The 16,637-nt window shown below is 40.7% G+C and overlaps 1 protein-coding gene across 1 annotated transcript in view; it reads left to right on the forward strand.

Moving 5' to 3' along the window:
* Positions 1-4,850: 4,850 nt before the first annotated feature.
* LOC146708792 (copine-9-like) overlaps positions 4,851-16,637 on the forward strand; it is a 196,378-nt gene continuing 184,591 nt past the window's right edge. The window contains exons 1-2 of the mRNA XM_085455619.1: positions 4,851-5,213; positions 16,507-16,547. Of these exons, the coding sequence (XP_085311745.1) occupies positions 5,137-5,213; positions 16,507-16,547 (118 nt within the window). The 5' untranslated portion in view covers positions 4,851-5,136. The remainder of the gene's footprint in view (positions 5,214-16,506; positions 16,548-16,637) is intronic.

Below are 16,637 nucleotides of genomic sequence, written 5' to 3' on the forward strand. Positions count from 1 at the left end.
TTCTACTTTGACTGGTGGAAACAGGACTGTGGCCAAAAGGCTGGTTAAGACCAGTTATCAGCAAGTCTTTTGAACGTTTCAAGCTGACAGCTAGACACTGCAGAGGTTATCACTTAAGTCAAAATGCTAAGGTGTATATGGATGCATTGCTTTTAAACTCTTGTCCAGGGAAGCTCGATATCATACTACATGCAAATAAAATTAGTCTGACTGACAGATCAAATTATTTGCTTTGTAATTTTATAGGAAACGCTTAAAATTCAGGAGCTAAGATTTACATTAACCCTTTTTTTTGGGTTGAGTAGTTGCAAGAAAAAAACTGACCTTAGATTTATGTGATACTTTAAACTTTTATAGAAAAAGACTAAATATAAGGACTGTTCCATCATGGCTCTCACAGGGTTGATTATTATTATTATTTTTTAACCTTGCCAATTACAGTATCACCATATTGACTCATATCTGTTAAAGGTTTAGTGACTGTGAAGAAGCACTGAGCATTTTGGTAGCAGATATGAACTAAAGGCCTTTTCGATGTTTCTCGTCCCTCCAGTGAAGGGAGGTCTGCTTCATTCCTGCCAGTACTGAGATTCCTGCCCAGCTATTATCACATTCACCTCCTTTCAGGTCACACTGGGACTTTCCTGCCCACTCAGTTGGGTCAGTTCATACTTAAGTTGTAAACTAGCCTATCGGTGTTGCCAAACTGTTTGACAGTTGCTGTACCTCAGGGCCTTTCTGTTGTGCCTTTTTTTTTTTTTTTTTTTGGTCCCGCCTCTTAATTTAGCACTGGATGAGTCTTCTGTCCAGTTTCAGGTATATTTTCTGTTAAATGTGTGCATTTAATTTTTAAACATTTTTGTTAAAGAGCTTTGTCTTAAGAGTTGACTGCAGTGAAACCTGTGAGGCTTTCATGTGGTTGCGGTTTGTACAATGACATAACGCTGAGTTTTGTGGAGATGTTGGATATCGGGCAGCAGTCTTTCAGTTCTGCCTCTGTAAATGGCAGCTGCTGAAAATGACTGGTATCGTAATTTTTATTTTTTTTATGAATATAATATCCTCTTGGGAATTTTGGGAAATGTACTCAGGATTGAGATGAAAAGGTTGGCACCAGTGCTTCTGGGATAAGTGCAGCGCTACAACAGAATGTCTAGCCAGGATTTGGATCAAGAAAGATTAAACCTTAGTTTAAAAGAAGACTTTAGAGCTTTGTTATATAGAGACGGTCTTGTAGGAGAGTGGAACAGCTTTGAACTTTTTTTTTATTTTATTTTTTTATCCCCCCCCCCGTGAAAAATAAAATTTTGGACAAACTTGAAGCCAGCAGTTTTTCCTTGGTTGAGCTAGGCTATTCTGAGTCGCTGTCCTTGACACATGCAGCCTTATTTTCGCTCTTGAGCCATCTCCCAAAATCTTGAATTAACAGAATGTTTCTTTTGCTATACCTAAAACCAAAGTCTGTTTTCTTTATGCCTCAGATCATGAGCTGAGGCGTTTTAAGTCACTTGAATACTTACTGTATCCAGATCAATTTTAAATAATCCTGACAGTAACTACTCTGAATGTGGCGTGTACCAGTTCTTTGCACGGGCTGCCAGGGGTTTAATCTTGTACTTCCAAAGAGACTAATGGAACAATCTGCCCTGTTTTGATGTAATGAAAGTCTGACTGTTATGACACCATCTCCCTGTCAGGTTTTGAGCTTTCTCCTTAAATTCAGTTCTCACATTTATCTGTGGTTTGGCATAGTCTCTAGCATTCAAAAAACATCGTCAATTTTTTTTCTTTAAAATTTTTAATAAAAACTAAAACACGCCACCCTCAGTCTCTCAGTTGGGGTAAATCATTGTTTCACAAATGAGGTTTTAACTTGTTGAAATGCTGCATTGCTCTTGTCTAGTGTCCTGTGTAGAGTCTTCTTTGTATATCTGATGCATTTTTAAAGAATGCTTTTTTTTTTTTTTTCTCCTTTTGGGTTATCAAATACCATTACTTGTTGATGGATGTCGAGCTACAGTTGAAAGTGACTTTAACTCCAGGTGGCAATTTTGAATAAAGGAAAAATAATAATTCTTGGTCAAAGGCTTTTGTTTTTGTGTGGTCTTGTTTTTAATTTTTTTGGGGGGGAAAGATGAAGGCCAGAGAAACCTGTTCACTGTCATACAAGTGAGATTCATAAATCTAGTTATATCATTGTAACCCTGAAGGACCCGACACGACTCAGGATGCTCCCTTTCAGATTTTTATTCTATTCACACAGGCTCTGTTTGTGGCTCACTCAGCTGCAGCCGAGCCACCAACCACACACGCCCACACCGCCCCCTGGCCTATGGACCACTTTGAAGTTAAAAGGCTGGAGGGCCAGTTACCACTACGGTGGTCTGTTTTGTTTTTTTTTTTTTTGTTTTTTTTTTTCCCTTCCTTCCCCCTCCACTGCGGTGGGCTTGGGTGGGCCACCCAATGCTCTATGGAGCTTGGTCTGGATGGGCCTGGGCTCCCTGCCCTTGGTGGATTCTGGGAACTGGGGGTCAGCGGGGGAGTTGGTTTGAGAGAGGGGCTACTTTGCCCTCCCCAATCCTTTCATCCCTTTCCCCAAGTGCCTCCCTCCTCCCGCTCCACCACACCACATGCAGGGCCTTGAGGTACAAGTGCATCATTCAGGCAGAGCGGAGGCATTCCTCTGTCCCCTCCTGGCCACCTGTGCCTCAGTTTTATCCCACAACTTAGATACTCACATTACTTAACTCTCATGACACACGTGTATAGGGTCTTGGGGGGTGGGCACACTAAACAGCGTCCAGAGGTCTGTTTATTCAGCGTCACCTCTGGTGCCGGTGCCCACCTCTCAGTTTTAAATACATGTAGACATTGAGGGTTCTCGGGAGGGGCCGTGCTGACACTAGCTAGTATCTGGCAGAGGGTCGCTGGCACAATGCCCCCCTCCTGTTGTAAATGCACCTTAGAACAGCACGCATCAACACCAGATATGAGCAGGCGGAGTGAGGTATGGGGTCTTCAGACACCCCCGTTCTGTTTGACATCGGGGGCGCTGGGAGGAGGAGCCTTCTGGTCGGGATCTGGACTCTTGGGCTTTGCTGCTGCTGCAGGACTGGGAACGGTCTGCTTGTCTCCACTCCAGAGTAAAGGGAGCCATCTCCTGGGTCTGGGGTGGATTGTCCCTCTGGGGATGATGGTGCCTGGACCTGGGAGTAAAGTGTGTGTGTGTGTGTGTGTGTGTATGTAGTGTTCACGTCTGTGTGTCTCCCTGTTGAGTGAGTGCTTAGTATTTGTATTTGTGTGCATGAGGCTGGGAATGCACATTTATGTGTTAGGTCGGGTCTTAGACTCACCTCTGTCAGAACATCTCAGGCCCCTCCTGGTGTGGGGGCCTATCTCCCCCCACCACCACACTGCCAGTGGCTGATACTTGAGCACCCAGCCTCGGCAGGTGGGGGTAAGTACTGGCTCACTCCCAGCGGCTGCTTGGTGGGGCCTGGCCCCCCTGGCTCGGTTGGGCCCCTTCTGGGGTGTGGAGGGGTCTCGGGTCTCTGCCCTGTGCTCAGTTTGTTCTGGCATAGCTGGCTGCCAGCGGCGCCTGCAGGCTCGTCGTCACACCTCCCCATGGTTTCTGCACCACAACCCTGTCCGGGGCTCCCCTCACCTCTTTTCTAGGTGGGTGGCGCGACTGCCCCTGTGGTGGTCCTCCTTGGGCTCTGGGGGGCTCTAGATGTCTAGGGCCTGGATCTCTTGCATGCCTGCTTCATGTCCTGTGGTGCAGGGGCTGTGGCTCCCCCACACAGACAGTTATATGGAGCAACCTTATGAATACAAGTGCACTCAGTTGCTTCCATGTGTTTGGCTGATTAGACACTTGCAGGTGTACCTATTTTAAAATAGCTGATGTAGATGGAGTGTAGATTGCTGTGTGAAGCCAGCAGAAATAAACCTTTATAGCCTGGCATTAAAAATAACTGCTGATTGGGTTTTTTAATGAGAATGAGGTAAGTAATCCATGTCTTCTATCTGTGTTCTTCCAAGAGAACGATGGGTTACTGTGGACATGTCCAACTGTGTCAAAAACACAAGGGCTTGTTTGCCCTTTACTGTGGTGAAAATAAGCCTTCATAGCTGTGAGTTTAATAGAATGTTGTTGGACATTCAAACGAATGGAAAACATACTGTTAACATTTATATGGCTCTGATGTTTGTCTAAATCACTGAACATGCTGGTAGCCAAGCAGTGAAGCAGCTGGTGGCAGTGAGAAGTAACGTCCGGGGAGAGCGGTCACACAACCTGACCACTACAGGCAGGCAATATTTCGTTTGCTGTAACATTTAGTTTTAAATATAATATTAGATTTAACATTTAGTTTTAAATATAATATTAGATTTAACATTTAGTTTTAAATATATTAGATTTAACATTTAGTTTTAAATATAATATTAGATTTAACATTTAGTTTTAAATATAAAAAGTTACAAATGTTTTTGTAAAGTTGTAATTTACAAATTGCAAATTAATTTGTAAAAGTGACTCGAAAAAACATGTTTTATAAGGTTTGGAGCTAAATGCGGAAAAATGTTGCCGTAAATTTCAGCATGTTTCAGTTTACAAATGGCGCCCTATATGGTTTTGCCTCAGTTTGTTTTAAAAATTTACAGCGATCTGTGTGTATATAAATATAAAACAATCTTATAATGTTCTCGAAAAGGTCTTTCTTTGCATAGGCTCCCTTTTGGTTTTTTTTTTTTTTGGCACAGATCACTTTCCATACCAGATTCCTTGTCGAGCCCAAATACGGCTGAAAGATTTGTGGATGTCTGTCTCCACCTGGCGATGAATTAAGAGGACAGAGGCGCAGAGAAGCTTGAGCATCCGGTTCTGTCAGCTTCGCTCTCTCTCTCTCGCTCTCTCTCGCCGTAAATGAAAGCCTCATCCTCAGGTATGCCTCCTAACCCGATGCGCTCCAGCGGCAACAACAACTACTACTACCGGAGGCGGCCGATTCACACTCTCGGTTTGATGGAACACACACACACAGCCAAAGGAAAGTCTGCGCTGTAATAAAAGTACGAACTTCAGGGACTGAGAACAACTGATTTAAAGAAAATAAATAAAAAATAGCCTCGGCCATGGCGACAATAGGGGATTTCGACCCACTCAACTCCATCGTACCTGCTACAAAGATTGAAATCACCGCTTCTTGCAGGTAAGCCCCGGATCTTTGTGCTCTGACAGATTTAGACATTACTTGATGTTTGTAATTAAAGTCAGTTTTTTTTCTTCCAGATGTTTTATTTTTATTCAATCCTATATTCTCGTGCGTAATTTTCTGCCCTCGATACACTTTTCCATGTTTCCATTCCAGTGTTCCTTGTCTTTATCCTGGGCTAAACAACTCTTTTTTTTTTTTTTTTTTTTTTCTTCAAAGGAGGAATTTGCATGTGCTGTGGGTGTTTAAGTGCGTGGGGTTGCAGCAACCAACCGTAGCAGGATTTATTCCGAGTGTCTCGGAGAGCTCCGGAGAGTGCAACTCTCAGATCACATGAATACATAGATATTAAATGTACCATCTGTCTAAAAAAGAAAAAAAAGATTCGCACACCAACAGTGTTCAGTGTTCAACAGTGTTCAAAAAAATAAAATAAGTTATGGTCTCTTTCAGTTTTATGTTTTAATTTATAAGCAGGATATCAGAGCACGGAAACTGCGCTCCAGCACTGTTACACAGTAGTTTGTAAATAGTTATTAAAATCTCAATATTTTGGATTTTTAATGAGCCTATAGAGCAAGAGAATAAGATGTAAAAGTATGCAAGGTGCTTAAACGTGGTCAAAGTTTTGATGTGTACTAGGAAGAGGGTCTAAAATCTAAGCGACATAAAAAATGAACGAAACACGTCCGCTGGAGTTCGTGCTGCAGGATGAATGATCTCCTCCCATAGGTTGACTCACGTACAATTCCCCCCACCCCAGCGGAAAAAATGATAGAAAGAGGGACTGGATGAAAAAAATACTAAAACAACAACATATGCTCACCAAGAAAAAGAAGTCTCACCCCACTGAGTAAAGAAATCTCACCCTTTTAATGTCTTTAACACACAATGTGCTGTGTAGACACATTTTTTTCCTCTAGGTTTTTAGTCATTTTTCTTTCAGATTTTCAAAGTGATGTTGCCATTTTTCATGGAAATCTTAAGGAAATGTCACCTGCCTTGTTTTCAGTCAGCCTCACTGATGTAGTTTAGATGCACATATATGATTTCATAAAATGAACTGAGATAGGCATGTGCTGTAGCCATGACATGTTTTGAAAATGGATTTATGAAATGCAACGTTGACACACATTTAAGCAGGTAAAGATACAAAAGCACCCATTCACCTTTCCATCCTTCCTTCCTTCCTTCCATTTCCATGTATCCATTTAAGGTTGCATGGCCACAGGGCCAGGACAGATAGACAGATATACCATTCGCACTCACAGTTACACTTATGGAAAATTTAGAATGACCACTTAACCTAACTCCATTAATTTCGTGACTTTTCTATAAAATTGGCTGTAAATTCTTAATAAAAGCTGAAAATCTACACTTCAGTCACATCTTAATTGTTTGATTTAAAATCTGCTGTGGTGGTGTACAGAGCCACCGTTGCCAAAGAATATTTAATTGTCCAAAACTGTGTGTTTGAGTAGCTCGCTCATTGTTGACGCACACAGACTTGCTACACGTAACGTTGAATTATGGTCCCAGGCCCTAAGGAGCTCCAACTGCCTGGGCTTCTTGCATATCATTCCTTTTTTATAATCCAATTAATCTTTAATTTCTAGGCAGTTTGCAGGTCCTTGCTCTCCTCCAAATTTAAAAAAAAGAGTTCTGTGGCTGTAGCTTAGGAGGTGAGTCAGTCTGCAGAAGATCAGTGATGGACATCTAGTTCCTCCATTCTGCAAGTCAAAATATCCTTGGACAAGATACTAAACCCTGAGTCCCCCCCTATATTCATCTGTGTGTGTGTGTGTGTGTGTGTGTGTGTGTGTGTGTGTGTGTGTGTGTGTGTGTGTGTGCCTTAGGCACTTAGACATAGAATTTCCTTCTTTATTTGCACATAGCACCACCCATAGCAAATATTCACTTTTTGATTATTTGCTTAAAAGCTGACGATCGCCTAATCAGCAATAACAATTATGAACACTATTATTAACACTGCAGGCCTGCAGCACCTTTTCCATATTTAAAATTCCATCGCAGATCAAATTTTGGTGAGCATTAGGTTATTTATGGTTGACGTACATTGAACGCGACATGTGAAACAATCATGAATGGAACAATTTGCAACATTGCATTTGCAGGGAGATGATTATTTATTTAGATGTTAATTTTTACATTTTAAGGAGGAGATATATGAACATACATATGCTATGCTCGTTATAGCACGAAGATTAAAGAAATCAATGAACTAATTGATAATCTGTGCTAGGAAAGGACGAGGGACAGGGTCACCAGTCTGCCACAGGGTCAGGACAGATGTACCATTCACACTGGAACGACAACTTAACCCAACCCCACTAAGTTCATGACTTTGGACTGTGGGAGGAAACCTGGGGAGAACCCAAATAACACGGAGAACACAGAGAACATGCAAACTCTGTGTGCTTGGCACTGTGGGGATCAGGCAAATCTGGTAGCTCTTATTTCATTTGCACTGCCAGAATGTGTCTGCTCTGATTTTGCAAATTGATTTTCACCTGCTTCTCTACGCTAATCATAGCTCGTTATATGCTATGGGTGGGTTTAAAACTGAAGTGTTGGGGAAACCGTGACAGTGAGATTTATGGCTGAGCAACTGGAGACCCTTTGAGTTTGGTCCTGGTTAAAGCCCTTATTCAAAGGCTTTACAAAAAGGAAACACTGACAGATTTTTTTTTAAAAAGTTATGTATGCAGGTCAGCACTCTGTAAAATAAGCCTTCAGTATATTTAATTAAAACTTGAATCCTTCAAGGGAAGCCAAAGTTTTGGGGGACTAACTCTAGTTTTCTTGATATTTGTAAATTGAGTTTTTAAATACTTGTATATGTTAACATCAGAATTTTAATATTAACTGATAAATCCTATGCATCACTTTAAATGTGTCCTTTATTAATTATGAACTGACAGCATGGATATTTTTTGTATTATTTACATTTTTTATTATTATTTGTTTAGGTAAACATAACAGAGAATTGGATGCCTTATAAATATCTGTCTTTTGCATTTCAATTAAGCAAATTTCCTCATCAGAATTAAGTGTCTGACCACTAAGCATCCATGTCTGTTGTTATCCTCAACATATTTTTATAATGACTTTCACTTTCACGACTAGTCTCACTGCTCTTGACTAGCTCCTTTCCAGCAGTAGCCAGCACCACTCTGTGTTAATAGTAAAAGCTAAGAAATGACTGAGTTATGTGATGGTAGCTATCTCATATATTGAGCTGTTTTTGTTCCACAAATCAGTAAAAGCAATTTCAAAAATTGGCATGAAGCCACAGCTGGCTGTCCTTCCTGCATAGATCACCTGTGTCAGACTTTGAAAGAGAATTTCTTGCATCCTCTCAGACAGCAGCATTTCCATGTCCTAGGTATGCTGTATGCTGATAGTGTCTGAAGACGCTGATCGTGACAAGCTGTTCCTGGACCTCAGTGTCTCTGGGCACCAGCAGTCCAGAGGGTTTAGAAGGGAGCTTTCTCATCTCCCTGACACTGACAGAATAGGGTTGGCTCAGTGGGCCCCAGAAGGATCCTCACTGCATACAGATCAAGCACACACAGCTGTGAGTAAGGAGACAAGTAAGGGAAGTAAGTCATCAGGAGAGGGAGACTGGGTTTTTGAAAAAGTGAAGTAACCTTGTTGTGGTTAACATTATGGTGCTAAAGCTTTGAGCACCATTCATCAGAACAGGTGACCAATAATGCTGATAAACATCAGTGACCCAACAGGAAACGGTGACTCTCTAAACACAGGGATCCTTAATCATGTTAATCATGGCTGCATTTCATTCAGATGGATCCTTTCTATAGAGTAGCTTGACCTCCTCACAAAATGCTAATTGGCCCCTCAGTAGGTCAGCATTTCCACCAAAGACACCACAGTGACACTGACACAAAGCTGCTTTCACACTGTTTGTGAGATCTCGCAAAAGTTCATCGTAATTTTTTTCTCCCATGTCCCTTGCGGGGGTCCGTAGTAACCCTCTGGGGTCCAGGGTATAATTGGCCATTTTTAACCACTTTTGATGTTCCCTCCACATTTCACCTTTAAAAACTGTTTATTTGCCTTGTTTGGTCTCATTCTTTTCAGCACAACCTCACGTGTCTGAATTTACAGTCATGTTTTCATTTTGACTGTATTAACACAATTGATCTAAAATCAGACAAAAAACATAAAATCAGAGTAGAAAAAGTTATATTTTTACTGTAACAACCACAAACATGTTTATTGTATCATATTTCATAATTGTCAATTTTAAAATCATATGCACAATCTTTGCAAACAACAAGGTTTTTGCAGCCATTTACCTTTCCCCCCTTTTAAATAACTATTTCAAACTATTTACAGAACAATCAGCTGTTCTGCATTCAATAAGATGCCACACAAATTATTTGTGCCACTGCAATAATTTCTGTCCACTAGAAAGGAGAACATCACACCTGTAAACGTCAGTAAACGTGACGAAACCATTGAGAAAAAACACACGTATATATTGTTGATCATGTCTCTGGTTTTACGCAGCCTATCAACTCAATTTAAAAACTGATATATATCACCTTGTTGGTTTGTCATCTTAAAGCGGTCGTGTGATTGGCTTACCACGACTACTTTATTCTTCCTCAGTCAAACAGCAGCACTCATGCCATTGTTTTGCCCCCTGAGCTCCAGGTGTTGTGCCAAAAAGTGATCGTCGGGCAGAAAGTGATTGCCGCCCGCAGGAGCCGTTAGTAATGCCGTTACTTGTAACAGTTATTCCCATCACTGATAATGTGACGTCAATTTTGTACAATATCATTACAGGATAAACCATGGCATGTTTATTGGCTAATGACCTGACAAATTGTTAGCCAATGAGCACGATGTGTGCCTCAGGGAAATTATTTTCCAGCCAATAAGTACAATATAATTCATGAAAGTTTAGAAATGTTGGTGTTTGGCTTGATGTTTCTGATATATTCATAGCTTTTTCTTTTCGAGCACTTAACTTATAAAATATAATCGCTTTGCTTACTCTAACTCTAATATTGTGAATGTGCCTTGCTGCTTGTGCATGTCTCGCCTCAAGCTTTGTCTCAAGTTGTGAATCATAATGACCAACAGCAGTCAGTGCACCATTGTACAAATTGTGTACAAATGCAAACCATCAACCAGAAGTGACATTTTAGTCACCTTAAAAGTTCAGGAAAATTTTGGAGTAGTCCATGTGATGGTACTGAAAATGAGCCTATCAGATCTGCAAACACACACTTAAATCTTAAAGGTGGATGCCAACTCTGGGTCCTCTCGAAACTGCCATCTCTCTGTAGAAGCCAGACCTTTGAACCGAGTCTGATCTGAGCTGCAGCACTACACGCATCCTTCTACTTGAGCCTCTTTCATCTCCCTTTGTCTAAGAAAATCCATACAGGTCTGACTTGCCTGATGTCTTTTGACACATACTTGACATTTGGATGATTTTAAAAAGATTCCATGTAGCACACTGTCTCATTATTGTGTAGATGTCAACACATCTGCAGTAGAGGTTACCTGGAGGTGAAAATGCGACCGTGTTTTTAAAAGACTCTCCTGCTCTTTGACTTAGCTGCTATAAATCTTCAATTAAGTCATCCATGCTTTTAGTATAAAGACAGTTTTGCTCCTTGAGAAACAAATCAGTCTCTACGCACTTGATGTCCCAGCTGATCTATTTTCAGGTGTTGTTTTTTCCGTTGGGATTTCTTTCTCAAACAGCACAACAGTCGTGTTACATCTCAAAGCCACCGCAGCTGGTAATGAGGGGATTGCTTTTCCCATTGAGGTTAAGATGGCTGACACTGGGATTTCTGTTCAAATGGATTAGACATGAGTGAAACGGGGAAATGAGAATCATTGTTTTATGCAGAATGAGTGCATTGATTGGAAAACAGGCAAGTAGCTTCAACTGATTGTTCTAATGCAGTTTAGGTGTTTTTTATGCTACAGCTGTTTGACGTCTCATTGGCACAAAAATAGAGGAGACCACCCATATTTGTACATTCTGCTAGAGATATGGAAAGAAAGAAGGGCTACAAGAATATGTAAGTATTTTGTTTTCTGTAGTTAAGATTTATGATAAATATATTATGCAAAATTCAAAGGAGCTATGCTTAATCATTAATCACATCATGCTACAATCTAGCAAGAACAGATGAGAAATAAAGTAATTCAACAAAAGTGGAAGTTTTGCCTGCATTTCCCTCGGTATTCCCTTGTGTATTTAAGCCCTGTGTTTTCCTTTGTCCGTTGTTGCGTCGTTCTGTCATGGTTAGCTGTGTGGCAGGCAGGAGGTAGGACCCAAACGCAGGACTCGAGACACGGAAGGATAACCTAAAGAAGGCAGCTTTATTTTGCTGTTCAAAACTCGAACACGAAATACAAGAAAACATAACCAGAAACATAAAACTCAAACCAGAAATCTTAGAGAAACAATAAACCAAAGAATTTAACTTAAACTAGAATTACACATATGAATTCAATTCAGTTTCATTTTCAGAACAGTATATAAAGCACCAATTCACTGTCACCTCGAGATTTATATTGTGTAATATTACAAAGAGTTAATATGGCAGTGTGTTTTTGGTGCTCTTTTCGCTGCAGTCAGTATTCTGACATCACCATAAAAGAGTAATGACACAACATAATTCTGCTGTGTAAACACGCAACTGTGGTTTGACTTGCCACTTGTCACTGACATTATGGAATCTGTGTCTTGAAGAAGAGCTCTGAAAACGACTTGGCCGCAGCACGGTGTCTATGTGTGGAAATGGCTCTGCCAGATGTGTCATTGTGGATGTGGGTCAGAAAGGGAGTCAGACAGTGTTGAGGGACGCTGTGTTTTTTGTCTCTTTTTAAACAAGTGGCTGCCTGCTTGCCACCCAAATGCTGCTCCTCCAGATCCTATTAGACAAGCCTAGTGTGGCAGCCTGCCTGCAGTCTGCAGTGATTACTGCTGGCACAGGATTGCTTGAATGAGACGAGGGAAAATATATGACCTGCGTTCTCTTGCAAGTAAATGACCTATTAACCCCAATACACATTACAAAGTAAACATTTTCTGGTGGCAACAGGAAGACTTTGTTTTCTCCTCAATCAGGTTCATGTTTTATAAGTAACCTATATCTCATGCAGTTATTAGTACTGTTGCCTCATAGCAAGAAAGCACCGGCTTGATGCACGTTCCAGATACCTCGGATGTGGGAGCCAGGGAGCCAGGAAAACAGGATTCGTTTTCTTAGCAAGATTTAGGTATCACTAGCAATGCAGCATAATACTCATTTTTGTGCTTTAAAAAGGCATTCATGTAAAGAGCCTGATCAGTGTATGGCTTATTTACGGTGTTAAAAATACACAACAGTGGCAGTACAGATTAAATGTTCACAGTTTTACTGCTGTTTACCTTCAGTGCCGCCATTTTGGATCACTAACTTGGGGTATGTTGGTCTGCTCTAACTTTCTGAGTGGGAAATCTGATGAAGGGGTGTTCAAAAAAAATCCTACTGGGAACTCCTAATTTCCAACTTCTGACTTATTCAAGAACACACTGTGACACCTGTGGAAAACAGGCTTTATTTCAAGGGACTCGTGTGCTTTTAATGACATGCTGAAAGTCACATGAGCATCTTTTCCAAACTAATTTCTGCAGGAAAAAGGAATCCAAAGGTGCTGTGAGCATCATTTCTCCTTAAACACCATTGAGACCATTTTTTTTCCACATAAAGACTACAATGACTTTCTAAAATGTTTTCTAGAAAAGATTAATTGCAGCAGCAAAAATATAACTCCCACATATAGTCCCTTTAATTCATAGTCCTCCACATTCCACCATTATGGAGTTTTTTCACCTGTTTCTTTGGAGGACATTTTCTGAAATACACAAATGAAACTCTCAACAAGACCACCTGATATTTTACCCAAATCTCTGTTACATGTTTTTTAAAATATGAGACAAAGGAGACAGAGGGACCTCTGGAAAAGTGACCCCGTGAAAACAGAATTAGTGAGCCATTGCAGTTCAAGGACAGTCCTTTGTTAGGACATTAAAGAAGTGCATACTTAGATGTACCATGTAGTAACCCTGGTGCCATCTTGTCCTAGCATTAGTATGTTTAAAATGTTTTTAATTAGATAATTAGTTAATTAGATGGACTGTAATTATTAACTGAAGAGAGAAAAACTCATATCAGCATTAGAAGGTTTAACTGTTCTTTTGAGAGCTGCATCGATGCAGCTCTCAAATGGTGATGGCTGATGTTGTGATGCTAAAAAGTGACATTGGCAGCACTTTAGGAGTGAAATGCCAGGCAGGTCAGCGAACACGGGGAGCCAGGACTTCTCAGTGGGAGAATGTCAATGTCAGCAGGCGAGGGCTCTGATTGGCAACCCAGCTTCTCTCATATCATGTCCTGAAGGTTTCAAACACAAGGCCACGTTACAAGAAAAAACTTGTCTCTTAAATGAGATTAGTATCTAACAGATGTTAAGCTTCAAAGAAGGGTTCTTTGCTTTCTGAGTAAAAGGATGGATCTAAACAAAGCATGATTCTAGATGCTTGTCTGCTTCTTTAGGATTTTCTGCATTATTATGCGTATTATTGTAGCGTCTTTACCTTACAGTGGAAGCAGCTTGAGATAACTGCTGATTTGGCATTATAGATATAAATAAAACGGTTACCAGTAGTTACTGGTTGTGACTATCTGTGATGAACATGTCAACCCAGCATGTCCCAGTCCAACAGAAGACATATTTGACTAAATGTCTCCTGATCCAGAAAGGCTTGCACTAGTGTGGGGGGTGGGAAAAGAGCCACAGGGCACCTCAATACATCTATGACACTGTGCCACAATGACACTATGTTGTTCATGCATTGTTTTTTTGGTGTTTGTGTGTGTGTACATGTTTAGACATCTTTGTGAGGACAGAAAATTGGCATGCTACTGTACTTGTGGGGACCAACAGTCTCTTATGGGGACAAAATGCTGAGGCTCAAAATGTGGTGTTAGTGTCAGGGTTGTAATTAGGTTACGGTCAGGTTTAGGCTGAGGGTTAAATGTAACCAGTTTTCGTGACATGTCCTCACAACTAATTCATTCACCCAATCACACCAGCACTTTTTCTAAGCTGTTAGTGCCTATCTAACATTCACACACATTCACACTCCAACAGATCGGAGAGCAACATGGGGTTAGTATCTTGCCCACGGATATTTGGCATGCAGACTGGGGAAGCCAGGAATCGAAGCACCAACCTCCCGATCAGCGGCTGACCTGCTCTACCTCTACAGCCACCCCAAGATATGAAAATGAGTGTGTGTGTGTGTGTGTCAGAAGCCACAGCAAGAGCTGACACAAACCAAAGTCGTCAATTAGAATGTAGTTTTTAACAGTTTGACAGGTTTGTTATTAGAAGTGAGAGAAGCTGGTGCAGTGACAGAAAATGAATACTGCTAAGTTACAGTCATCACGTTTGTAGGTAAGCTGTGGCAGCATCAAAGTACTCGCTCAGGTTTAATGGCTCACATCAGGTTAAATTATAGATCGAAGCGTTTTAGCACTGAAGTCTCTAAAAATCTAAAGATCTAAAAGGATGGAACGTGGTTTTGGTAAGGTTTTTAATGCTTGGTTGTTAACAGTTTATTCACAATCACCTAGTTTTACTCCATGTTGGATGGTTAAAAAAGTGAAGTCAAGACGTCTAAAAAGTGGTGTGAAGCCAAACCAGCTGCTGTCAGAGAGTGTGTGCTACAAACTGTTGGGATGCCTGCTTGGTAAACAACGATGTGTTTTCTATTACAAAGAAGATGCAACATGTGGGAGCAAAAGTTTTTAAAGGCTTTCTGTTCTTTTGGGATCCTCTTTGAAAGAGTGTGCTATTGTTGACTGAGACTAGACTGAAGCTTGACAAGCTTATTCTCATAGCTCTGCCTATCTATTGACATTTAGCCTGCTACCATCTTGGGCTCATGGTGGAAAAGAATTATATTGCATAGCTATTTAAATGTTGTTGATTGCTTTCCAGGCAAATTGAATGAACAGCATTATGTGTATGGCTTTTTAGGACTACTCGTATTTGTGAATCTTTTATTAGGTTTTCTTGCATCTTGGTACAAACTGAAAGTTCCAGGTTTATCTGGTATCGCTACTCAGTCTGCTTCCCTAGTTAAGGGAGAAAAATGTCCTCCAAAAAAGGCAAAAACCGTAGGATAAAATCATCTGCGTGGGGTACTCGTATGGTTGTTTTATAGCACTACAAGCTGCCACAGTGTGCTGACAGGCGAGGGCTGTTTTACTGATGCCCACACATGCATGTGAACATACTGTATTCAGACACGAACAGAACAGTGTGAACATGCGAGGATGTGTGTGCTCCCCGTAGCCACCCTCATCATCCTGACAGCTCCAAGTCCTCAAGAGGGCAATGTTTCAATCTGTCATCTCCCACATCTCAGCTCTTTATCAAACGCTGTTTGTTATCACAGGCGGTTCTCAGTAAAGTGTCAGGTTGTTAGACGGAAATTGGGTTGTAATCCCGGCAATGATTTGACACACAAGTGTGGCTTTTCGTGTGTGTGTGTGAGATTCATTTTTCTTCCTGCAGGAACAAAATGATGAAGGAAATAGCACGTCTCTAGTGTCAGTGTGGTAAAAACCCTGTGCTACATGATCTTAGTTCACTTCAGAATGTATTTAGCTTTTAATTGTTGTCTTTTTCTTTTTACAAAAACCTGATTTGTTTGGTTTCAGATATGTATGCAGTAATATTTCCACTGGAATTAAAGTTTATTTGGATAAATCTTATAGAAGAACTTTACTGAGTCTGTGACAGTTGTAGGCATTTTCACGATATTGTGCAGTTACAGTCAGCCAATTAAGGCATTTGTGTATTGTTGTAATATTTCTTCTACACCCACAAACAAAGAACCATTCACGTGCCTCTATTTTGTAGCATTAGCAGTTTCTTAATCTGACCATAGTTACATTCTTGAAAGCAGAGTTCTCTAAAAGGTGATACTAACATACGACTGCACATATATACAGTACACAGAGTGCACTCTGCTTCTGTTGTAAGAGCCGTCCTTTTTACAGTGCTGAGAGAGAGTTTGAAAGAAAGGACAGCCTTAATGCTTTTTAGAACACGACTATGAACACATGAAATATTTTGTCATGCTGTTAAACTTACCATGAACCATTTGGCCTTGCAGCACTGTGATGCTTCTGTCTTACACACGTTTTTGTTGCAGGAACCTGTTAGACATGGACACCTTCTCCAAGTCAGATCCAGGTAACTGCCTCCTCTCTCACACTGATTCTTCACATTCATCATTCATCTGTGTAATTACTCCTCTGATATGATTTTGTATTCTCTGCTTGG

Source organism: Copadichromis virginalis, linkage group LG5, assembly GCF_057382275.1.
Source record: "Copadichromis virginalis isolate Kocher_CV1m ecotype Utaka linkage group LG5, C_Virginalis_male_GT1.1, whole genome shotgun sequence".
Classification (NCBI taxonomy): domain Eukaryota; kingdom Metazoa; phylum Chordata; class Actinopteri; order Cichliformes; family Cichlidae; genus Copadichromis; species Copadichromis virginalis.